The sequence below is a fragment of the Poromitra crassiceps genome (genome assembly GCF_964638095.1).
Source record: "Poromitra crassiceps genome assembly, chromosome: 2".
Lineage (NCBI taxonomy): Eukaryota > Metazoa > Chordata > Actinopteri > Beryciformes > Melamphaidae > Poromitra > Poromitra crassiceps.
Window position 1 is genome coordinate 81,692,704 of NC_139624.1, and position 26,502 is coordinate 81,719,205.

The 26,502-nt window shown below is 45.7% G+C and overlaps 1 protein-coding gene across 1 annotated transcript in view; it reads right to left on the bottom strand.

The window, feature by feature from the left end:
• The window catches only part of cacna2d4a (calcium channel, voltage-dependent, alpha 2/delta subunit 4a), a gene marked incomplete at both ends in the record, with an annotated part of 219,179 nt that overhangs the window by 163,483 nt on the left and 29,194 nt on the right, over positions 1-26,502 (bottom strand). Inside the window, 3 exons of the mRNA XM_083660252.1 lie at positions 1,737-1,811; positions 2,730-2,880; positions 26,485-26,502. The exon at positions 26,485-26,502 is cut by the window's right edge and continues 43 nt beyond it. Of these exons, the coding sequence (XP_083516378.1) occupies positions 1,737-1,811; positions 2,730-2,880; positions 26,485-26,502 (244 nt within the window). The remainder of the gene's footprint in view (positions 1-1,736; positions 1,812-2,729; positions 2,881-26,484) is intronic.

Consider the following 26,502-nt stretch of genomic DNA (forward strand, 5'->3'; position numbering starts at 1 on the left):
TAGAAACATTAACATATACAATATATAAAGCACCAAGATGAATAAAGGTTGTCACTAAGCAGGAGGTCACTAAGCCTTGGATCTTGCCCCATGAAAAAAAACACAGAGGGACAGGGATTATCACAGGGATTATCCTTGGCACACTGACCATTTACGCAAAAGTCACTCCAACACCAGGAGGTAATCAGGATTAACCAACACACACGCATGCACGCGCACACGCACACACCTGTGATGATGAAAGTGACCAGCTTAAATCTAGACTCATTTCTCAGTCTCTATCTGCCTGTGATGAAAGTGACCAGCTTAAATCTAGACTCATTTCTCAGTCTCTATCTGCCTGTGATGAAAGTGACCAGCTTAAATCTGGACTCATTTCTCAGTCTCTATCTGCCTGTGATGAAAGTGACCAGCTTAAATCTAGACTCATTTCTCAGTCTCTACCCGCCTCTGACCAGTTTAAAACTAGGTGGAGACAATTTGTGGGTGGCCATCCGTGCAGAAGGAGCGGGGACACGCAGAAGTCCCGTGCTTCTAAATGGATCAAACGGAATCAAATAATGTGAATTGCTTGCACACAGGTGCAAGCAAAACACTAATGAGGGTTTCCAAATTCCAATCATGGAAGTTTGAAACCCTCATTGGTGTTTTGCTTGCACCTGCGTTTACCCTGCCTTTTCAACACAAAATGGCCCCCGTGAGAAGGGTCTATTGCAGTGATACTCAACTGTGTGGCCCGCGATGGAATTGCAAAAAAATAAAAATAAATAACGTTTATTTTTTATTTATTTTTTTACAGTTCACCTGAACGCAACATGCAAGATACCCACTGAATAAGTGTCCAAATGTTCATGTCATTCTGGCCAATACTCCACTTCTGTTATAGCATTTCAGTCTGGAATATGGAATATCTTTCAATAATCTATGATTTAGCTGCTAAATTGTCAAATACTGCCGTCTGCTCGCTACCCAGGCACTTATGTATGTACTTAACCTAACTAACTTAACCTAACTAACCATCCGGTGTGCACAATATTGTCAGACTAAACTCCGGCTGACACCCCAAAAACCTACAATCCGCTACAGAAATATGTATATTGTTTGTTTATTAACTGGCCCCTGGCCTTCTATCATTTCACGAAAGTGGCCCCCGGGCAAAGCAAGTTGAGTATCCCGGGTATATTGCCACCAAATTCGCGTCAACGAAGTTTGGCATGGGACTGGACTTTTGTGCAAAGTTTGGTTTATTTTCATGCATGGGAAGTCCAACTTCCCGGAAGAAGAAGAAGAAGAAGAAGAAGAAGAAGAAGAAGAAGAAGAAGAAAAAGAAGAATATTGGCAAATAGAAACAGTGGCCCTGCCTCCGGCTCAACGTTCGCTCAAACAAGCCTTGTTGCTAATTGTCCGGCTAACCGGCTGGTGGCCTTTGAGACCTAGACAACGACACCGAGTTTATGAATAATAATTTAACTATCCAATAGCTGGGGGACCGTGACATAGTAATCACATTCACTTCAAGAATTTTATATTTGAATTTTATATTTGACAAGCAGCAGTTCAGAAACTGTAAAATAGTTTTGATATGTGAACCATTAAAAACAGTTTTATGTTATTAGGATTTCAACACAATCCTTTTCAACGGGTTGAAAGCACGATAATGGATGTTCACTGCTTTTGGTTTTGATGTTGGGGTTGTGATGTGATGTAGTGATCAGACAAAATCGTCTTTGTGTTACCTCTCTGTTATCCAAATCAGCTTGAACCAGAGTGCCCTTGAAGCAGGGCTCCACATAACGAACATAGTCACTGTACTGGAGGGAGAGAGGAAATATATAATCAATCAAACAATCAATCAATCAATCAATCTGTATACTACTACTATTGTATTACTACTACTACTACTACAACTACTACTAATAATAATAATAATTCGTATTTTTGATTATTTCTGTATAATCTATTGCTGTTGTATTAATTTATGTTGTGTATGTCTGCTTTGACATTGCCAAAAGTATTCTGTTGTTGAAGTTCATGTTCTGTATACAGAATGTATATTGCTGGAAAGTTATATGTAAATGTGCATGTCAATATAATTTTGTATTCATTCACTCTGTTCCATATTTTATTTAAACATTGTTTATGTAATTAGATGATGTTCAATTTTAAAGTTATATTCCTCAATACATACTGCTGCAATTAATATTCTAGATCAGGGGTGCCCAATACGTCGATCGCGATCGACCGGTCGATCGCGAAGGTAGTGTGGTCGATCGCATGGCATTGAGGGATTTTTATTTTTTTATTTTTTTACTGTTTTTCCACTGTTTCCACTATTTTTCCACTGTTCCACTGTTTTCCACTGTATACTCAGTGTATATATAAATAAATATGTTTGGTAGATCACTTTGACTTGGTCATTTTAAAAGTAGCTCCCAAGCTGAAAAAGTGTGGGCACCCCTGTTCTAGATGCATGTTTTTTTTCTCCCATAGCTACGAAATTGACTTACTCAGGTCAGTAATTTAAATTCCTTAATTTCCAAACTAAACATATCCATTGATAATAATAAAAAAAAGGCCAAAGGTAATAAAACAGATATCTTATTTAAAATTGTGGTTATTGGACTAAGTTATTGCACATTAACAAAAACAAAACAAAAGAATTGAAGCTTTGATATTGTTATTAGAAATTAATGCCAGATATGAATTGAATGTTGTAAGCATGAACTTACAGCTATGATGTTAACAAAGTCATTTTCTCCCAGTGTGTCCAGTATTGTATTGATGGTGTGTTTGGCTATGGTCAGTCTCAGTCCCTTCATACTGCCACTAACATCCACCACTATCACCACATCTTTAGGAGAAGTCGCTGCCTGGATGTACCTGGACAGAGAGAGAGAGAGAGAGGGGCGGGGGGGGTGAACGAGAGAGAGATGATAGACATTTGAATACAATGTAAAATAAATAATAATTCATGAAAACAAATGTCAGTAGATGGAGCAGATTGACATGGCAGACAGAGGTCAAGCCTTATCCCTTTTCTACTTCCTCCCTCCTTCCCCTCATCCCTTTATTCTCATCCTCTCGTGTTCCAAGCTTGTTTGCGCAAACGAGATTCATGACCCCCTGGTCGTGGCAGCCGTGACTGATCCACAGTGTCCTCCTGCCTGATTCTCTGTACTTCCACCAGACAGACTTCCTGTAACCTCACTGTCTGATTGACCTTGTAACCTGCCTCTCTGATTGACCTTGTAGCCTGACTGTCTGATTGACCTTGTAGCCTGACTGTCTGATTGACGCTGTAACCTGCCTCTCTGATTGACCTTGTAACCTGCCTGTCTGATTGACCCTGTAAACTGACTGTCTGATTGACCCTATGCAGTGGTTCCCAACCTTAGGGTCGTGACCCTAAGTGGGGTCGCCTGGAATTCAAATAGGCCTAATAATCGCCTGATTCTTTATTTTTTTACACCACACACAATTTAATACTACCGAAGATGATTAGGGTCACTTGCGTTTTTGTGTGTGTTTTGTTTTGAGTTTAAATTGATCATCTCTAAGATTTCAGTTTTGTTCTCTTGGGTGACACCTATGGCGGTGGGTGGTCATTGCAGGTGAGATCCAAACTGTAATGTCACATAATGTCATGATATACTACAAAGGCTTCATCCAAATGGACATATAGCCTCAATCAACATTGTGAGTGACTCTTTTTTTTTAGATGAAAATCTTTTAGATTATAACTTTAAATCAGGATTCTGAGAATAAAATCAGAATTCTGAGATTAAAGTCAGAATTCGAAGTTACTGTCAGAATTTTGAGAAAAAAGTCAGAATTCTGCGGGGGGAAAGAAGCATACTATGTGACATCACTGACGATGTCACTGATGATATTATCGACTGTCTGATTGACCCTATTGTCATAGAAACAGACAGACTTCCTGTAACCTGACTGTCTGATTGACCCTATTGTCATAGAAACAGACATAGTTCCTGTAACCTGACTGTATGATTGACCCTATTGTCATAGAAACAGACATACTTCCTGTAACCTGACTGTATGATTGACCCTATTGTCATAGAAACAGACATAGTTCCTGTAACCTGACTGTATGATTGACCCTATTGTCATAGAAACAGACATACTTCCTGTAACCTGATTGTCTGATTGACCCTATTGTCATAGAAACAGACATAGTTCCTGTAACCTGACTGTATGATTGACCCTATTGTCATAGAAACAGACAGACTTCCTGTAACCTGACTGTATGATTGACCCTATTGTCATAGAAACAGATATACTTCCTGTAACCTGACTGTCTGATTGACCCTATTGTCATAGAAACAGACAGACTTCCTGTAACCTGACTGTCTGATTGACCCTATTGTCATAGAAACAGACAGACTTCCTGTAACCTGACTGTCTGATTGACCCTATTGTCATAGAAACAGACAGACTTCCTGTAACCTGACTGTCTGATTGACCCTATTGTCATAGAAACAGACAGACTTCCTGTAACCTGACTGTATGATTGACCCTATTGTCATAGAAACAGACATAGTTCCTGTAACCTGACTGTATGATTGACCCTATTGTCATAGAAACAGACATAGTTCCTGTAACCTGACTGTATGATTGACCCTATTGTCATAGAAACAGACATACTTCCTGTAACCTGACTGTCTGATTGACCCTATTGTCATAGAAACAGACATAGTTCCTGTAACCTGACTGTATGATTGACCCTATTGTCATAGAAACAGACATAGTTCCTGTAACCTGACTGTATGATTGACCCTATTGTCATAGAAACAGACAGACTTCCTGTAACCTGACTGTATGATTGACCCTATTGTCATAGAAACAGACATACTTCCTGTAACCTGACTGTATGATTGACCCTATTGTCATAGAAACAGACATACTTCCTGTAACCTGACTGTATGATTGACCCTATTGTCATAGAAACAGACATACTTCCTGTAACCTGACTGTATGATTGACCCTATTGTCATAGAAACAGACAGACTTCCTGTAACCTGACTGTATGATTGACCCTATTGTCATAGAAACAGACATACTTCCTGTAACCTGACTGTATGATTGACCCTATTGTCATAGAAACAGACAAACTTCCTGTAACCTGACTGTCTGATTGACCCTATTGTCATAGAAACAGACAGACTTCCTGTAACCTGACTGTATGATTGACCCTATTGTCATAGAAACAGACAGACTTCCTGTAACCTGACTGTATGATTGACCCTATTGTCATAGAAACAGACATACTTCCTGTAACCTGACTGTCTGATTGACCCTATTGTCATAGAAACAGACATAGTTCCTGTAACCTGACTGTATGATTGACCCTATTGTCATAGAAACAGACAGACTTCCTGTAACCTGACTGTATGATTGACCCTATTGTCATAGAAACAGATATACTTCCTGTAACCTGACTGTATGATTGACCCTATTGTCATAGAAACAGACAGACTTCCTGTAACCTGACTGTCTGATTGACCCTATTGTCATAGAAACAGACATACTTCCTGTAACCTGACTGTCTGATTGACCCTATTGTCATAGAAACAGACAGACTTCCTGTAACCTGACTGTCTGATTGACCCTATTGTCATAGAAACAGACATACTTCCTGTAACCTGACTGTATGATTGACCCTATTGTCATAGAAACAGACATACTTCCTGTAACCTGACTGTCTGATTGACCCTATTGTCATAGAAACAGACAGACTTCCTGTAACCTGACTGTATGATTGACCCTATTGTCATAGAAACAGACAGACTTCCTGTAACCTGACTGTATGATTGACCCTATTGTCATAGAAACAGACAGACTTCCTGTAACCTGACTGTCTGATTGACCCTATTGTCATAGAAACAGACAGACTTCCTGTAACCTGACTGTCTGATTGACCCTATTGTCATATAAACAGACATACTTCCTGTAACCTGACTGTATGATTGACCCTATTGTCATAGAAACAGACAGACTTCCTGTAACCTGACTGTATGATTGACCCTATTGTCATAGAAACAGATATACTTCCTGTAACCTGACTGTCTGATTGACCCTATTGTCATAGAAACAGACATACTTCCTGTAACCTGACTGTCTGATTGACCCTATTGTCATAGAAACAGAGAGCCTTAATCCAGGTTTTAATTGACTGAGTCTGGTGATTGACAGGATTCAAGCAGAAGTGAATTGTCAGTTGTATGGCTGTTAGTAAAACCGCTAATCAGAAACAGAAGCTAACTAAATCTGAATTTCACAGGTGTCATGGTTTGCATTTGGCAGCGTAGACAGGACCTCTCTAGCGTAGATATGATCATGTTTACCTCTATCTTTGTGGCTGTCTTGGTTGTTGAATTGCTTGCTCGCCCTGTTTGTCCATTTGAGGCTTCCGTATGGCCAGATATAGCTTGCGCAGTGCATGCGTGAGCTGGGACTCTTTCTCCTGTGAGACAACTTCCACCCTACAAACGGAACGAGGCGGGCGTTATGGCGGCTCTAGCCGTGGAGGAGTTGAAGGACAGCCAGTCATGGACTTCGTGGATTGGAAGACCTGTTGTTTCTTTTTGATAGACTATTTTCTTTTGTCCCATTTTGATGGGACCCTAAATGGATGGGGGATCGAAGCGGATCCCTCACTGACCCGACCGTCAGAGCTGTTTCAGAGCTGTTCCAGGGCTGTTCCAGGGCTGTTCCACACGTGCTAGCACCGAGGAGCTAACAACATCTGGGGCCTAGGTAAGCAGCTATTTCAATGATCAAAACAGCCTGCCCTTCTATTAATCTTGTTCATTTCAGCAAATATCAATTTTAAGGCTATATACATGTAAGATGTATTGTTACAATGTATTAACAAGTCTTTACCATATCGGTAGTTTTTCAGTCAGTCACTCATGGATGTTTAGTGAGTTTAGTGGGAAAATGACCTTTGCCTCTTTCCAGAGATGTGGCTAACAGGGTATAATAGCCTACGTCGGTTGCTTGGGTCAAGGGGGCATGGATAGCATGACGAGGGGTTACAAACACCATAAGGTGTGTGTGTGTGTGTGTGTGTGTGTGTGTGTGTGTGTGTGTGTGTGTGTGTGTGTGTGTGTGTGTGTGTGCACGTGCATGCGTGTGTGGACGGGTGCTAATTCCCTGGACAGCAGTGCTCGTAGAAATTACTGGCGAGATTAGGTCGGATTAGGAAAGTTCTTAGTGAGCAGAAGGATGGTTGGTCTGGAGGTAGGGAAACATACTCATGTTCTGTTCTATTCTATTCTGTTGTATTCTATCCTACTCTGGATTGTTACTTCAGGTCCGGTGCTGAGCATGGCACTGAACTCCACCTTTTCCCAGAGGAAGTTGACCCTGTGGTTTCATGTAGGAGGTTAGTGATCCAGTTACTTTGTGTAAACTGGCCAATAAAGTAATCTTAGTCTTAATTTCTCGGACAACAGAAGGTTTATGGACCATCTCACCTGCCAGCAGAGAGTCTTTTCAGACAGTGCCTTCACAGGACACCGGAGGATCATGGGAAGTCAGAGAATGACCACCTGCCAGCAGCCTGCTGGTCTGCCTCCCTACTCACTATCCTCTGTCACAGCCTCCATTCTGCCTCTAAACTCACTATCCTCTGTCACAGCCTCCAGTCTGCCTCTAAACTCACTATCCTCTGTCACAGCCTCCATTCTGCCTCTAAACTCACTATCCTCTGTCACAGCCTCCAGTCTGCCTCTAAACTCACTATCCTCTGTCACAGCCTCCAGTCTGCCTCTAAACTCACTATCCTCTGTCAAAGCCTCCATTCTGCCTCTAAACTCACTATCCTCTGTCACAGCCTCCAGTCTGCCTCTAAACTCACTATCCTCTGTCACAGCCTCCAGTCTGCCTCTAAACTCACTATCCTCTGTCAAAGCCTCCATTCTGCCTCTAAACTCACTATCCTCTGTCACAGCCTCCAGTCTGCCTCTAAACTCACTATCCTCTGTCACAGCCTCCAGTCTGCCTCCCTACTCACTATCCTCTGTCAAAGCCTCCAGTCTGCCTCTAAACTCACTATCCTCTGTCAAAGCCTCCATTCTGCCTCTAAACTCACTATCCTCTGTCAAAGCCTCCATTCTGCCTCTAAACTCACTATCCTCTGTCAAAGCCTCCATTCTGCCTCTAAACTCACTATCCTCTGTCAAAGCCTCCAGTCTGCCTCTAAACTCACTATCCTCTGTCAAAGCCTCCAGTCTGCCTCTAAACTCACTATCCTCTGTCACAGCCTCCAGTCTGCCTCCCTACTCACTATCCTCTGTCAAAGCCTCCAGTCTGCCTCTAAACTCACTATCCTCTGTCAAAGCCTCCATTCTGCCTCTAAACTCACTATCCTCTGTCAAAGCCTCCATTCTGCCTCTAAACTCACTATCCTCTGTCAAAGCCTCCAGTCTGCCTCCCTACTCACTATCCTCTGTCAAAGCCTCCAGTCTGCCTCTAAACTCACTATCCTCTGTCAAAGCCTCCATTCTGCCTCTAAACTCACTATCCTCTGTCACAGCCTCCATTCTGCCTCTAAACTCACTATCCTCTGTCAAAGCCTCCAGTCTGCCTCCCTACTCACTATCCTCTGTCAAAGCCTCCAGTCTGCCTCTAAACTCACTATCCTCTGTCAAAGCCTCCATTCTGCCTCTAAACTCACTATCCTCTGTCAAAGCCTCCAGTCTGCCTCCCTACTCACTATCCTCTGTCAAAGCCTCCAGTCTGCCTCTAAACTCACTATCCTCTGTCAAAGCCTCCATTCTGCCTCTAAACTCACTATCCTCTGTCAAAGCCTCCATTCTGCCTCTAAACTCACTATCCTCTGTCAAAGCCTCCATTCTGCCTCTAAACTCACTATCCTCTGTCAAAGCCTCCATTCTGCCTCTAAACTCACTATCCTCTGTCAAAGCCTCCAGTCTGCCTCTAAACTCACTATCCTCTGTCAAAGCCTCCATTCTGCCTCCCTACTCACTATCCTCTGTCAAAGCCTCCAGTCTGCCTCTAAACTCACTATCCTCTGTCAAAGCCTCCAGTCTGCCTCTAAACTCACTATCCTCTGTCAAAGCCTCCATTCTGCCTCTAAACTCACTATCCTCTGTCAAAGCCTCCAGTCTGCCTCTAAACTCACTATCCTCTGTCAAAGCCTCCAGTCTGCCTCTAAACTCACTATCCTCTGTCAAAGCCTCCATTCTGCCTCTAAACTCACTATCCTCTGTCAAAGCCTCCATTCTGCCTCTAAACTCACTATCCTCTGTCAAAGCCTCCAGTCTGCCTCTAAACTCACTATCCTCTGTCAAAGCCTCCATTCTGCCTCTAAACTCACTATCCTCTGTCAAAGCCTCCATTCTGCCTCCCTACTCACTATCCTCTGTCAAAGCCTCCATTCTGCCTCTAAACTCACTATCCTCTGTCAAAGCCTCCATTCTGCCTCTAAACTCACTATCCTCTGTCAAAGCCTCCATTCTGCCTCCCTACTCACTATCCTCTGTCAAAGCCTCCAGTCTGCCTCCCTACTCACTATCCTCTGTCAAAGCCTCCAGTCTGCCTCTAAACTCACTATCCTCTGTCAAAGCCTCCATTCTGCCTCCCTACTCACTATCCTCTGTCAAAGCCTCCAGTCTGCCTCTAAACTCACTATCCTCTGTCAAAGCCTCCAGTCTGCCTCTAAACTCACTATCCTCTGTCAAAGCCTCCATTCTGCCTCTAAACTCACTATCCTCTGTCAAAGCCTCCAGTCTGCCTCTAAACTCACTATCCTCTGTCAAAGCCTCCAGTCTGCCTCTAAACTCACTATCCTCTGTCAAAGCCTCCATTCTGCCTCTAAACTCACTATCCTCTGTCAAAGCCTCCATTCTGCCTCTAAACTCACTATCCTCTGTCAAAGCCTCCAGTCTGCCTCTAAACTCACTATCCTCTGTCAAAGCCTCCATTCTGCCTCTAAACTCACTATCCTCTGTCAAAGCCTCCAGTCTGCCTCTAAACTCACTATCCTCTGTCAAAGCCTCCAGTCTGCCTCCCTACTCACTATCCTCTGTCAAAGCCTCCATTCTGCCTCTAAACTCACTATCCTCTGTCAAAGCCTCCATTCTGCCTCTAAACTCACTATCCTCTGTCAAAGCCTCCATTCTGCCTCCCTACTCACTATCCTCTGTCAAAGCCTCCAGTCTGCCTCTAAACTCACTATCCTCTGTCAAAGCCTCCATTCTGCCTCTAAACTCACTATCCTCTGTCACAGCCTCCATTCTGCCTCTAAACACACTATCCTCTGTCAAAGCCTCCATTCTGCCTCTAAACTCACTATCCTCTGTCACAGCCTCCAGTCTGCCTCCCTACTCACTATCCTCTGTCACAGCCTCCATTCTGCCTCTAAACTCACTATCCTCTGTCAAAGCCTCCATTCTGCCTCTAAACTCACTATCCTCTGTCACAGCCTCCATTCTGCCTCTAAACTCACTATCCTCTGTCAAAGCCTCCATTCTGCCTCTAAACTCACTATCCTCTGTCAAAGCCTCCAGTCTGCCTCTAAACTCACTATCCTCTGTCACAGCCTCCATTCTGCCTCTAAACTCACTATCCTCTGTCAAAGCCTCCATTCTGCCTCTAAACTCACTATCCTCTGTCAAAGCCTCCAGTCTGCCTCTAAACTCACTATCCTCTGTCAAGGCCTCCAGTCTGCCTCTAAACTCACTATCCTCTGTCAAGGCCTCCATTCTGCCTCTAAACTCACTATCCTCTGTCAAGGCCTCCAGTCTGCCTCTAAACTCACTATCCTCTGTCAAGGCCTCCATTCTGCCTCTAAACTCACTATCCTCTGTCAAAGCCTCCAGTCTGCCTCTAAACTCACTATCCTCTGTCAAGGCCTCCATTCTGCCTCCCTACTCACTATCCTCTGTCAAGGCCTCCAGTCTGCCTCTAAACTCACTATCCTCTGTCAAAGCCTCCATTCTGCCTCTAAACTCACTATCCTCTGTCAAAGCCTCCATTCTGCCTCTAAACTCACTATCCTCTGTCAAAGCCTCCAGTCTGCCTCTAAACTCACTATCCTCTGTCAAAGCCTCCAGTCTGCCTCTAAACTCACTATCATCTGTCAAAGCCTCCAGTCTGCCTCCCTACTCACTATCATCTGTCAAAGCCTCCATTCTGCCTCTAAACTCACTATCCTCTGTCAAAGCCTCCAGTCTGCCTCTAAACTCACTATCCTCTGTCAAAGCCTCCAGTCTGCCTCTAAACTCACTATCCTCTGTCAAAGCCTCCATTCTGCCTCTAAACTCACTATCCTCTGTCACAGCCTCCATTCTGCCTCTAAACTCACTATCCTCTGTCAAAGCCTCCATTCTGCCTCTAAACTCACTATCCTCTGTCACAGCCTCCAGTCTGCCTCCCTACTCACTATCCTCTGTCACAGCCTCCATTCTGCCTCTAAACTCACTATCCTCTGTCAAAGCCTCCATTCTGCCTCTAAACTCACTATCCTCTGTCACAGCCTCCATTCTGCCTCTAAACTCACTATCCTCTGTCAAAGCCTCCATTCTGCCTCTAAACTCACTATCCTCTGTCACAGCCTCCATTCTGCCTCTAAACTCACTATCCTCTGTCAAAGCCTCCATTCTGCCTCTAAACTCACTATCCTCTGTCACAGCCTCCATTCTGCCTCTAAACTCACTATCCTCTGTCAAAGCCTCCATTCTGCCTCTAAACTCACTATCCTCTGTCACAGCCTCCATTCTGCCTCTAAACTCACTATCCTCTGTCAAAGCCTCCATTCTGCCTCTAAACTCACTATCCTCTGTCACAGCCTCCATTCTGCCTCTAAACTCACTATCCTCTGTCAAAGCCTCCATTCTGCCTCTAAACTCACTATCCTCTGTCACAGCCTCCAGTCTGCCTCCCTACTCACTATCCTCTGTCACAGCCTCCATTCTGCCTCTAAACTCACTATCCTCTGTCAAAGCCTCCATTCTGCCTCTAAACTCACTATCCTCTGTCACAGCCTCCATTCTGCCTCTAAACTCACTATCCTCTGTCAAAGCCTCCATTCTGCCTCTAAACTCACTATCCTCTGTCAAAGCCTCCAGTCTGCCTCTAAACTCACTATCCTCTGTCACAGCCTCCATTCTGCCTCTAAACTCACTATCCTCTGTCAAAGCCTCCATTCTGCCTCTAAACTCACTATCCTCTGTCAAAGCCTCCAGTCTGCCTCTAAACTCACTATCCTCTGTCAAGGCCTCCAGTCTGCCTCTAAACTCACTATCCTCTGTCAAGGCCTCCATTCTGCCTCTAAACTCACTATCCTCTGTCAAGGCCTCCAGTCTGCCTCTAAACTCACTATCCTCTGTCAAGGCCTCCATTCTGCCTCTAAACTCACTATCCTCTGTCAAAGCCTCCAGTCTGCCTCTAAACTCACTATCCTCTGTCAAGGCCTCCATTCTGCCTCCCTACTCACTATCCTCTGTCAAGGCCTCCAGTCTGCCTCTAAACTCACTATCCTCTGTCAAAGCCTCCATTCTGCCTCTAAACTCACTATCCTCTGTCAAAGCCTCCATTCTGCCTCTAAACTCACTATCCTCTGTCAAAGCCTCCAGTCTGCCTCTAAACTCACTATCCTCTGTCAAAGCCTCCAGTCTGCCTCTAAACTCACTATCATCTGTCAAAGCCTCCAGTCTGCCTCCCTACTCACTATCATCTGTCAAAGCCTCCATTCTGCCTCTAAACTCACTATCCTCTGTCAAAGCCTCCAGTCTGCCTCTAAACTCACTATCCTCTGTCAAAGCCTCCAGTCTGCCTCTAAACTCACTATCCTCTGTCAAAGCCTCCATTCTGCCTCTAAACTCACTATCCTCTGTCACAGCCTCCATTCTGCCTCTAAACTCACTATCCTCTGTCAAAGCCTCCATTCTGCCTCTAAACTCACTATCCTCTGTCACAGCCTCCAGTCTGCCTCCCTACTCACTATCCTCTGTCACAGCCTCCATTCTGCCTCTAAACTCACTATCCTCTGTCAAAGCCTCCATTCTGCCTCTAAACTCACTATCCTCTGTCACAGCCTCCATTCTGCCTCTAAACTCACTATCCTCTGTCAAAGCCTCCATTCTGCCTCTAAACTCACTATCCTCTGTCAAAGCCTCCAGTCTGCCTCTAAACTCACTATCCTCTGTCACAGCCTCCATTCTGCCTCTAAACTCACTATCCTCTGTCAAAGCCTCCATTCTGCCTCTAAACTCACTATCCTCTGTCAAAGCCTCCAGTCTGCCTCTAAACTCACTATCCTCTGTCAAGGCCTCCAGTCTGCCTCTAAACTCACTATCCTCTGTCAAGGCCTCCATTCTGCCTCTAAACTCACTATCCTCTGTCACAGCCTCCATTCTGCCTCTAAACTCACTATCCTCTGTCACAGCCTCCAGTCTGCCTCTAAACTCACTATCCTCTGTCACAGCCTCCATTCTGCCTCTAAACTCACTATCCTCTGTCACAGCCTCCAGTCTGCCTCTAAACTCACTATCCTCTGTCACAGCCTCCAGTCTGCCTCTAAACTCACTATCCTCTGTCAAAGCCTCCATTCTGCCTCTAAACTCACTATCCTCTGTCACAGCCTCCAGTCTGCCTCTAAACTCACTATCCTCTGTCACAGCCTCCAGTCTGCCTCTAAACTCACTATCCTCTGTCAAAGCCTCCATTCTGCCTCTAAACTCACTATCCTCTGTCACAGCCTCCAGTCTGCCTCTAAACTCACTATCCTCTGTCACAGCCTCCAGTCTGCCTCCCTACTCACTATCCTCTGTCAAAGCCTCCAGTCTGCCTCTAAACTCACTATCCTCTGTCAAAGCCTCCATTCTGCCTCTAAACTCACTATCCTCTGTCAAAGCCTCCATTCTGCCTCTAAACTCACTATCCTCTGTCAAAGCCTCCATTCTGCCTCTAAACTCACTATCCTCTGTCAAAGCCTCCAGTCTGCCTCTAAACTCACTATCCTCTGTCAAAGCCTCCAGTCTGCCTCTAAACTCACTATCCTCTGTCACAGCCTCCAGTCTGCCTCCCTACTCACTATCCTCTGTCAAAGCCTCCAGTCTGCCTCTAAACTCACTATCCTCTGTCAAAGCCTCCATTCTGCCTCTAAACTCACTATCCTCTGTCAAAGCCTCCATTCTGCCTCTAAACTCACTATCCTCTGTCAAAGCCTCCAGTCTGCCTCCCTACTCACTATCCTCTGTCAAAGCCTCCAGTCTGCCTCTAAACTCACTATCCTCTGTCAAAGCCTCCATTCTGCCTCTAAACTCACTATCCTCTGTCACAGCCTCCATTCTGCCTCTAAACTCACTATCCTCTGTCAAAGCCTCCAGTCTGCCTCCCTACTCACTATCCTCTGTCAAAGCCTCCAGTCTGCCTCTAAACTCACTATCCTCTGTCAAAGCCTCCATTCTGCCTCTAAACTCACTATCCTCTGTCAAAGCCTCCAGTCTGCCTCCCTACTCACTATCCTCTGTCAAAGCCTCCAGTCTGCCTCTAAACTCACTATCCTCTGTCAAAGCCTCCATTCTGCCTCTAAACTCACTATCCTCTGTCAAAGCCTCCATTCTGCCTCTAAACTCACTATCCTCTGTCAAAGCCTCCATTCTGCCTCTAAACTCACTATCCTCTGTCAAAGCCTCCATTCTGCCTCTAAACTCACTATCCTCTGTCAAAGCCTCCAGTCTGCCTCTAAACTCACTATCCTCTGTCAAAGCCTCCATTCTGCCTCCCTACTCACTATCCTCTGTCAAAGCCTCCAGTCTGCCTCTAAACTCACTATCCTCTGTCAAAGCCTCCAGTCTGCCTCTAAACTCACTATCCTCTGTCAAAGCCTCCATTCTGCCTCTAAACTCACTATCCTCTGTCAAAGCCTCCAGTCTGCCTCTAAACTCACTATCCTCTGTCAAAAGCCTCCAGTCTGCCTCTAAACTCACTATCCTCTGTCAAAGCCTCCATTCTGCCTCTAAACTCACTATCCTCTGTCAAAGCCTCCATTCTGCCTCTAAACTCACTATCCTCTGTCAAAGCCTCCAGTCTGCCTCTAAACTCACTATCCTCTGTCAAAGCCTCCATTCTGCCTCTAAACTCACTATCCTCTGTCAAAGCCTCCATTCTGCCTCCTACTCACTATCCTCTGTCAAAGCCTCCATTCTGCCTCTAAACTCACTATCCTCTGTCAAAGCCTCCATTCTGCCTCTAAACTCACTATCCTCTGTCAAAGCCTCCATTCTGCCTCCCTACTCACTATCCTCTGTCAAAGCCTCCAGTCTGCCTCCCTACTCACTATCCTCTGTCAAAGCCTCCAGTCTGCCTCTAAACTCACTATCCTCTGTCAAAGCCTCCATTCTGCCTCCCTACTCACTATCCTCTGTCAAAGCCTCCAGTCTGCCTCTAAACTCACTATCCTCTGTCAAAGCCTCCAGTCTGCCTCTAAACTCACTATCCTCTGTCAAAGCCTCCATTCTGCCTCTAAACTCACTATCCTCTGTCAAAGCCTCCAGTCTGCCTCTAAACTCACTATCCTCTGTCAAAGCCTCCAGTCTGCCTCTAAACTCACTATCCTCTGTCAAAGCCTCCATTCTGCCTCTAAACTCACTATCCTCTGTCAAAGCCTCCATTCTGCCTCTAAACTCACTATCCTCTGTCAAAGCCTCCAGTCTGCCTCTAAACTCACTATCCTCTGTCAAAGCCTCCATTCTGCCTCTAAACTCACTATCCTCTGTCAAAGCCTCCAGTCTGCCTCTAAACTCACTATCCTCTGTCAAAGCCTCCAGTCTGCCTCCCTACTCACTATCCTCTGTCAAAGCCTCCATTCTGCCTCTAAACTCACTATCCTCTGTCAAAGCCTCCATTCTGCCTCTAAACTCACTATCCTCTGTCAAAGCCTCCATTCTGCCTCCCTACTCACTATCCTCTGTCAAAGCCTCCAGTCTGCCTCCCTACTCACTATCCTCTGTCAAAGCCTCCAGTCTGCCTCTAAACTCACTATCCTCTGTCAAAGCCTCCATTCTGCCTCCCTACTCACTATCCTCTGTCAAAGCCTCCAGTCTGCCTCTAAACTCACTATCCTCTGTCAAAGCCTCCAGTCTGCCTCTAAACTCACTATCCTCTGTCAAAGCCTCCATTCTGCCTCTAAACTCACTATCCTCTGTCAAAGCCTCCAGTCTGCCTCTAAACTCACTATCCTCTGTCAAAGCCTCCAGTCTGCCTCTAAACTCACTATCCTCTGTCAAAGCCTCCATTCTGCCTCTAAACTCACTATCCTCTGTCAAAGCCTCCATTCTGCCTCTAAACTCACTATCCTCTGTCAAAGCCTCCAGTCTGCCTCTAAACTCACTATCCTCTGTCAAAGCCTCCATTCTGCCTCTAAACTCACTATCCTCTGTCAAAGCCTCCAGTCTGCCTCTAAACTCACTATCCTCTGTCAAAGCCTCCATTCTGCCTCCCTACTCACTATCCTCTGTCAAAGCCTCCAGTCTGCCTCTAAACTCACTATCCTCTGTCAAAGCCTCCAGTCTGCCTCTAAACTCACTATCCTCTGTCAAAGCCTCCATTCTGCCTCTAAACTCACTATCCTCTGTCAAAGCCTCCAGTCTGCCTCTAAACTCACTATCCTCTGTCAAAGCCTCCAGTCTGCCTCTAAACTCACTATCCTCTGTCAAAGCCTCCATTCTGCCTCTAAACTCACTATCCTCTGTCAAAGCCTCCATTCTGCCTCTAAACTCACTATCCTCTGTCAAAGCCTCCAGTCTGCCTCTAAACTCACTATCCTCTGTCAAAGCCTCCATTCTGCCTCTAAACTCACTATCCTCTGTCAAAGCCTCCATTCTGCCTCCCTACTCACTATCCTCTGTCAAAGCCTCCATTCTGCCTCTAAACTCACTATCCTCTGTCAAAGCCTCCATTCTGCCTCTAAACTCACTATCCTCTGTCAAAGCCTCCATTCTGCCTCCCTACTCACTATCCTCTGTCAAAGCCTCCAGTCTGCCTCCCTACTCACTATCCTCTGTCAAAGCCTCCAGTCTGCCTCTAAACTCACTATCCTCTGTCAAAGCCTCCATTCTGCCTCCCTACTCACTATCCTCTGTCAAAGCCTCCAGTCTGCCTCTAAACTCACTATCCTCTGTCAAAGCCTCCAGTCTGCCTCTAAACTCACTATCCTCTGTCAAAGCCTCCATTCTGCCTCTAAACTCACTATCCTCTGTCAAAGCCTCCAGTCTGCCTCTAAACTCACTATCCTCTGTCAAAGCCTCCAGTCTGCCTCTAAACTCACTATCCTCTGTCAAAGCCTCCATTCTGCCTCTAAACTCACTATCCTCTGTCAAAGCCTCCATTCTGCCTCTAAACTCACTATCCTCTGTCAAAGCCTCCAGTCTGCCTCTAAACTCACTATCCTCTGTCAAAGCCTCCATTCTGCCTCTAAACTCACTATCCTCTGTCAAAGCCTCCAGTCTGCCTCTAAACTCACTATCCTCTGTCAAAGCCTCCAGTCTGCCTCCCTACTCACTATCCTCTGTCAAAGCCTCCATTCTGCCTCTAAACTCACTATCCTCTGTCAAAGCCTCCATTCTGCCTCTAAACTCACTATCCTCTGTCAAAGCCTCCATTCTGCCTCCCTACTCACTATCCTCTGTCAAAGCCTCCAGTCTGCCTCTAAACTCACTATCCTCTGTCAAAGCCTCCATTCTGCCTCTAAACTCACTATCCTCTGTCACAGCCTCCATTCTGCCTCTAAACTCACTATCCTCTGTCAAAGCCTCCATTCTGCCTCTAAACTCACTATCCTCTGTCACAGCCTCCAGTCTGCCTCCTACTCACTATCCTCTGTCACAGCCTCCATTCTGCCTCTAAACTCACTATCCTCTGTCAAAGCCTCCATTCTGCCTCTAAACTCACTATCCTCTGTCACAGCCTCCATTCTGCCTCTAAACTCACTATCCTCTGTCAAAGCCTCCATTCTGCCTCTAAACTCACTATCCTCTGTCAAAGCCTCCAGTCTGCCTCTAAACTCACTATCCTCTGTCACAGCCTCCATTCTGCCTCTAAACTCACTATCCTCTGTCAAAGCCTCCATTCTGCCTCTAAACTCACTATCCTCTGTCAAAGCCTCCAGTCTGCCTCTAAACTCACTATCCTCTGTCAAGGCCTCCAGTCTGCCTCTAAACTCACTATCCTCTGTCAAGGCCTCCATTCTGCCTCTAAACTCACTATCCTCTGTCAAGGCCTCCAGTCTGCCTCTAAACTCACTATCCTCTGTCAAAGGCCTCCATTCTGCCTCTAAACTCACTATCCTCTGTCAAAGCCTCCAGTCTGCCTCTAAACTCACTATCCTCTGTCAAGGCCTCCATTCTGCCTCCCTACTCACTATCCTCTGTCAAGGCCTCCAGTCTGCCTCTAAACTCACTATCCTCTGTCAAAGCCTCCATTCTGCCTCTAAACTCACTATCCTCTGTCAAAGCCTCCATTCTGCCTCTAAACTCACTATCCTCTGTCAAAGCCTCCAGTCTGCCTCTAAACTCACTATCCTCTGTCAAAGCCTCCAGTCTGCCTCTAAACTCACTATCATCTGTCAAAGCCTCCAGTCTGCCTCCCTACTCACTATCATCTGTCAAAGCCTCCATTCTGCCTCTAAACTCACTATCCTCTGTCAAAGCCTCCAGTCTGCCTCTAAACTCACTATCCTCTGTCAAAGCCTCCAGTCTGCCTCTAAACTCACTATCCTCTGTCAAAGCCTCCATTCTGCCTCTAAACTCACTATCCTCTGTCACAGCCTCCATTCTGCCTCTAAACTCACTATCCTCTGTCAAAGCCTCCATTCTGCCTCTAAACTCACTATCCTCTGTCACAGCCTCCAGTCTGCCTCCCTACTCACTATCCTCTGTCACAGCCTCCATTCTGCCTCTAAACTCACTATCCTCTGTCAAAGCCTCCATTCTGCCTCTAAACTCACTATCCTCTGTCACAGCCTCCATTCTGCCTCTAAACTCACTATCCTCTGTCAAAGCCTCCATTCTGCCTCTAAACTCACTATCCTCTGTCAAAGCCTCCAGTCTGCCTCTAAACTCACTATCCTCTGTCACAGCCTCCATTCTGCCTCTAAACTCACTATCCTCTGTCAAAGCCTCCATTCTGCCTCTAAACTCACTATCCTCTGTCAAAGCCTCCAGTCTGCCTCTAAACTCACTATCCTCTGTCAAGGCCTCCAGTCTGCCTCTAAACTCACTATCCTCTGTCAAGGCCTCCATTCTGCCTCTAAACTCACTATCCTCTGTCAAGGCCTCCAGTCTGCCTCTAAACTCACTATCCTCTGTCAAGGCCTCCATTCTGCCTCTAAACTCACTATCCTCTGTCAAAGCCTCCAGTCTGCCTCTAAACTCACTATCCTCTGTCAAGGCCTCCATTCTGCCTCCCTACTCACTATCCTCTGTCAAGGCCTCCAGTCTGCCTCTAAACTCACTATCCTCTGTCAAAGCCTCCATTCTGCCTCTAAACTCACTATCCTCTGTCAAAGCCTCCATTCTGCCTCTAAACTCACTATCCTCTGTCAAAGCCTCCAGTCTGCCTCTAAACTCACTATCCTCTGTCAAAGCCTCCAGTCTGCCTCTAAACTCACTATCATCTGTCAAAGCCTCCAGTCTGCCTCCCTACTCACTATCATCTGTCAAAGCCTCCATTCTGCCTCTAAACTCACTATCCTCTGTCAAAGCCTCCAGTCTGCCTCTAAACTCACTATCCTCTGTCAAAGCCTCCAGTCTGCCTCTAAACTCACTAACATCTGTCAAAGCCTCCAGTCTGCCTCTAAACTCACTATCATCTGTCAAAGCCTCCATTCTGCCTCTAAACTCACTATCCTCTGTCAAAGCCTCCAGTCTGCCTCTAAACTCACTATCATCTGTCAAAGCCTCCAGTCTGCCTCTAAACTCACTATCCTCTGTCAAAGCCTCCAGTCTGCCTCTAAACTCACTATCCTCTGTCAAAGCCTCCAGTCTGCCTCTAAACTCACTATCCTCTGTCAAAGCCTCCAGTCTGCCTCTAAACTCACTATCCTCTGTCAAAGCCTCCAGTCTGCCTCTAAACTCACTATCCTCTGTCAAAGCCTCCAGTCTGCCTCTAAACTCACTATCCTCTGTCAAAGCCTCCAGTCTGCCTCTAAACTCACTATCCTCTGTCAAAGCCTCCATTCTGCCTCTAAACTCACTATCCTCTGTCAAAGCCTCCAGTCTGCCTCTAAACTCACTATCCTCTGTCAAAGCCTCCAGTCTGCCTCTAAACTCACTATCCTCTGTCAAAGCCTCCAGTCTGCCTCTAAACTCACTATCCTCTGTCAAAGCCTCCATTCTGCCTCCCTACTCACTATCCTCTGTCAAAGCCTCCATTCTGCCTCTAAACTCACTATCCTCTGTCAAAGCCTCCAGTCTGCCTCTAAACTCACTATCCTCTGTCAAAGCCTCCAGTCTGCCTCTAAACTCACTATCCTCTGTCAAAGCCTCCAGTCTGCCTCCCTACTCACTATCCTCTGTCAAAGCCTCCATTCTGCCTCTAAACTCACTATCCTCTGTCAAAGCCTCCAGTCTGCCTCTAAACTCACTATCCTCTGTCAAAGCCTCCATTCTGCCTCTAAACTCACTATCCTCTGTACAAAGCCTCCAGTCTGCCTCTAAACTCACTATCCTCTGTCAAAGCCTCCAGTCTGCCTCTAAACTCACTATCCTCTGTCAAAGCCTCCAGTCTGCCTCTAAACTCACTATCCTCTGTCAAAGCCTCCAGTCTGCCTCCCTACTCACTATCCTCTGTCAAAGCCTCCAGTCTGCCTCTAAACTCACTATCCTCTGTCAAAGCCTCCATTCTGCCTCTAAACTCACTATCCTCTGTCAAAGCCTCCAGTCTGCCTCTAAACTCACTATCCTCTGTCAAAGCCTCCAGTCTGCCTCTAAACTCACTATCCTCTGTCAAAGCCTCCATTCTGCCTCTAAACTCACTATCCTCTGTCAAAGCCTCCAGTCTGCCTCTAAACTCACTATCCTCTGTCAAAGCCTCCATTCTGCCTCTAAACTCACTATCCTCTGTCAAAGCCTCCATTCTGCCTCTAAACTCACTATCCTCTGTCAAAGCCTCCAGTCTGCCTCTAAACTCACTATCCTCTGTCAAAGCCTCCAGTCTGCCTCCCTACTCACTATCCTCTGTCAAAGCCTCCAGTCTGCCTCTAAACTCACTATCCTCTGTCAAAGCCTCCAGTCTGCCTCTAAACTCACTATCCTCTGTCAAAGCCTCCAGTCTGCCTCTAAACTCACTATCCTCTGTCAAAGCCTCCAGTCTGCCTCTAAACTCACTATCCTCTGTCAAAGCCTCCAGTCTGCCTCTAAACTCACTATCCTCTGTCAAAGCCTCCAGTCTGCCTCTAAACTCACTATCCTCTGTCAAAGCCTCCAGTCTGCCTCTAAACTCACTATCCTCTGTCAAAGCCTCCAGTCTGCCTCTAAACTCACTATCCTCTGTCAAAGCCTCCAGTCTGCCTCTAAACTCACTATCCTCTGTCAAAGCCTCCAGTCTGCCTCTAAACTCACTATCCTCTGTCAAAGCCTCCAGTCTGCCTCTAAACTCACTATCCTCTGTCAAAGCCTCCATTCTGCCTCTAAACTCACTATCCTCTGTCAAGGCCTCCATTTTGCCTCTAAACTCACTATCCTCTGTCAAAGCCTCCATTCTGCCTCCCTACTCACTATCCTCTGTCAAAGCCTCCAGTCTGCCTCTAAACTCACTATCCTCTGTCAAAGCCTCCATTCTGCCTCTAAACTCACTATCCTCTGTCAAGGCCTCCATTCTGCCTCTAAACTCACTATCCTCTGTCACAGCCTCCATTCTGCCTCCCTACTCACTATCCTCTGTCACAGCCTCCATTCTGCCTCTAAACTCACTATCCTCTGTCAAAGCCTCCATTCTGCCTCTAAACTCACTATCCTCTGTCAAAGCCTCCATTCTGCCTCTAAACTCACTATCCTCTGTCAAAGCCTCCATTCTGCCTCTAAACTCACTATCCTCTGTCAAAGCCTCCAGTCTGCCTCTAAACTCACTATCATCTGTCAAAGCCTCCATTCTGCCTCCCTACTCACTATCCTCTGTCAAAGCCTCCAGTCTGCCTCTAAACTCACTATCCTCTGTCAAAGCCTCCATTCTGCCTCTAAACTCACTATCCTCTGTCAAGGCCTCCATTCTGCCTCTAAACTCACTATCCTCTGTCAAGGCCTCCAGTCTGCCTCTAAACTCACTATCCTCTGTCAAAGCCTCCATTCTGCCTCTAAACTCACTATCATCTGTCAAAGCCTCCATTCTGCCTCTAAACTCACTATCATCTGTCAAAGCCTCCATTCTGCCTCTAAACTCACTATCATCTGTCAAAGCCTCCAGTCTGCCTCTAAACTCACTATCCTCTGTCAAAGCCTCCATTCTGCCTCTAAACTCACTATCCTCTGTCAAAGCCTCCAGTCTGCCTCTAAACTCACTATCCTCTGTCAAAGCCTCCAGTCTGCCTCTAAACTCACTATCCTCTGTCAAAGCCTCCAGTCTGCCTCCCTACTCACTATCCTCTGTCACAGCCTCCATTCTGCCTCTAAACTCACTATCCTCTGTCAAAGCCTCCATTCTGCCTCTAAACTCACTATCCTCTGTCAAAGCCTCCATTCTGCCTCTAAACTCACTATCCTCTGTCAAAGCCTCCATTCTGCCTCTAAACTCACTATCCTCTGTCAAAGCCTCCAGTCTGCCTCTAAACTCACTATCATCTGTCAAAGCCTCCATTCTGCCTCCCTACTCACTATCCTCTGTCAAAGCCTCCAGTCTGCCTCTAAACTCACTATCCTCTGTCAAAGCCTCCATTCTGCCTCTAAACTCACTATCCTCTGTCAAAGCCTCCATTCTGCCTCTAAACTCACTATCCTCTGTCAAAGCCTCCAGTCTGCCTCTAAACTCACTATCCTCTGTCACAGCCTCCATTCTGCCTCCCTACTCACTATCCTCTGTCACAGCCTCCATTCTGCCTCTAAACTCACTATCCTCTGTCAAAGCCTCCATTCTGCCTCTAAACTCACTATCCTCTGTCAAAGCCTCCATTCTGCCTCTAAACTCACTATCCTCTGTCAAAGCCTCCAGTCTGCCTCTAAACTCACTATCCTCTGTCAAAGCCTCCAGTCTGCCTCTAAACTCACTATCCTCTGTCAAAGCCTCCATTCTGCCTCCCTACTCACTATCCTCTGTCACAGCCTCCAGTCTGCATCTAAACTCACTATTAGGGGTGTCACGATACACTCAGTTCACGATACGATACGTATCACGATACTGGGTTCACGATAACGATACGATACGATACGATTTTAACAATATTTTTTTAAACTTGAATAATGACAATATATGACTGGAAAAGTAGTATTTTATTTGAAATGCACAAATACAAAACATGCTGTTGTGGGAAATTGTTATTACAATAACAACTAGAAAAAACATGAGATTGGAGATAAGGCTTATCTTGAAATAGAATGAGTTACACCGTCACTTAGATTTACTTTGAACTAAAAGGTTTCTCAGCAGTATAAATTCTCATTATGCATCTTCAGTTTTTCTTCAAACTCAAACAACAAGACTTTTCTTAGTCTATTTTTTATGTATCTTCAATTTTTCCTGTCAAGTAAACAGTTTTGCCAGAAACTCAATTGAATGGTTTCTCTCCTGTATAACTTCTCATGTGTCTCTTCAGAGACTTGTTCAACTGAACTACTTTCCACACATTGAACTTCAACAAACAAAGACGTTTCTTTGTCTATTTTTGAAAAAAAAAAAAAAAAAAATTTTTTTTTTTTTTTTTTTTTTTCACGATATGAGATTTCATCTCAACGATACATATCGTGACGTTTTACTATCGCGAAATTTCGTGGGACGATATATTGTGACACCCCTACTCACTATCCTCTGTCAAAGCCTCCATTCTGCCTCTAAACTCACTATCCTCTGTCAAAGCCTCCATTCTGCCTCCCTACTCACTATCCTCTGTCAAAGCCTCCAGTCTGCCTCTAAACTCACTATCCTCTGTCAAAGCCTCCATTCTGCCTCCCTACTCACTATCCTCTGTCAAAGCCTCCAGTCTGCCTCTAAACTCACTATCCTCTGTCAAAGCCTCCATTCTGCCTCCCTACTCACTATCCTCTGTCAAAGCCTCCAGTCTGCCTCTAAACTCACTATCCTCTGTCAAAGCCTCCATTCTGCCTCCCTACTCACTATCCTCTGTCAAGGCCTCCATTCTGCCTCTAAACTCACTATCCTCTGTCAAAGCCTCCAGTCTCTGCCTCTAAACTCACTATCCTCTGTCAAAGCCTCCATTCTGCCTCTAAACTCACTATCCTCTGTCAAAGCCTCCAGTCTGCCTCTAAACTCACTATCCTCTGTCACAGCCTCCATTCTGCCTCCCTACTCACTATCCTCTGTCAAAGCCTCCATTCTGCCTCTAAACTCACTATCCTCTGTCAAAGCCTCCATTCTGCCTCTAAACTCACTATCCTCTGTCAAAGCCTCCATTCTGCCTCTAAACTCACTATCCTCTGTCAAAGCCTCCATTCTGCCTCCCTACTCACTATCCTCTGTCAAAGCCTCCATTCTGCCTCTAAACTCACTATGCTCTGTCAAAGCCTCCAGTCTGCCTCTAAACTCACTATCCTCTGTCAAAGCCTCCATTCTGCCTCCCTACTCACTATCCTCTGTCAAGGCCTCCATTCTGCCTCTAAACTCACTATCCTCTGTCAAAGCCTCCATTCTGCCTCCCTACTCACTATCCTCTGTCAAAGCCTCCATTCTGCCTCTAAACTCACTATCCTCTGTCAAAGCCTCCATTCTGCCTCTAAACTCACTATCCTCTGTCAAAGCCTCCATTCTGCCTCTAAACTCACTATCCTCTGTCAAAGCCTCCATTCTGCCTCTAAACTCACTATCCTCTGTCAAAGCCTCCAGTCTCTGCCTCTAAACTCACTATCCTCTGTCAAAGCCTCCATTCTGCCTCTAAACTCACTATCCTCTGTCAAAGCCTCCAGTCTGCCTCTAAACTCACTATCCTCTGTCAAAGCCTCCATTCTGCCTCTAAACTCACTATCCTCTGTCAAAGCCTCCATTCTGCCTCCCTACTCACTATCCTCTGTCAAAGCCTCCAGTCTGCCTCTAAACTCACTATCCTCTGTCACAGCCTCCATTCTGCCTCTAAACTCACTATCCTCTGTCAAAGCCTCCATTCTGCCTCTAAACTCACTATCCTCTGTCAAAGCCTCCAGTCTGCCTCTAAACTCACTATCCTCTGTCAAAGCCTCCAGTCTGCCTCTAAACTCACTATCCTCTGTCAAAGCCTCCATTCTGCCTCCCTACTCACTATCCTCTGTCAAAGCCTCCAGTCTGCCTCTAAACTCACTATCCTCTGTCACAGCCTCCATTCTGCCTCTAAACTCGCTATCCTCTGTCAAAGCCTCCATTCTGCCTCTAAACTCACTATCCTCTGTCAAAGCCTCCAGTCTGCCTCTAAACTCACTATCCTCTGTCAAAGCCTCCATTCTGCCTCTAAACTCACTATCATCTGTCAAAGCCTCCATTCTGCCTCTAAACTCACTATCCTCTGTCAAAGCCTCCATTCTGCCTCTAAACTCACTATCCTCTGTCAAAGCCTCCATTCTGCCTCTAAACTCACTATCCTCTGTCAAAGCCTCCATTCTGCCTCTAAACTCACTATCCTCTGTCAAAGCCTCCATTCTGCCTCTAAACTCACTATCATCTGTCAAAGACTCCATTCTGCCTCTAAACTCACTATCCTCTGTCAAAGCCTCCATTCTGCCTCCCTACTCACTATCCTCTGTCAAAGCCTCCATTCTGCCTCCCTACTCACTATCCTCTGTCAAAGCCTCCAGTCTGCCTCTAAACTCACTATCATCTGTCAAAGACTCCATTCTGCCTCTAAACTCACTATCCTCTGTCAAAGCCTCCATTCTGCCTCCCTACTCACTATCCTCTGTCAAAGCCTCCATTCTGCCTCCCTACTCACTATCCTCTGTCAAAGCCTCCATTCTGCCTCCCTACTCACTATCCATTTCTAATGTTTTCCTCCTGATGTTAAGGAGATTTCTGGTTGTAGAAGGCTAGGTAAGAGATAGGTATTTGAAAAATAATGATAGCTACTTGAAAAAAATCCTCCATCCTGATCATCCTGATCAAGTATTTCTCAAGGATAGCAGGTAACTGACTAGAGATGCTCTATATTTTAGAAATACTGAATGGGGAACTGTAAGCAATGTTTTTGACTCAAAATGCAGATAAATTATATAGCATTTTGCAATATAACTCTTCATACTTGGATCCTGATAAGCACAGCAAACATTCATAAGGCACCAACAAGGAGGTGAGAATGAGGGACGGCCTTACCAGTTCCTGTTCCTGCAG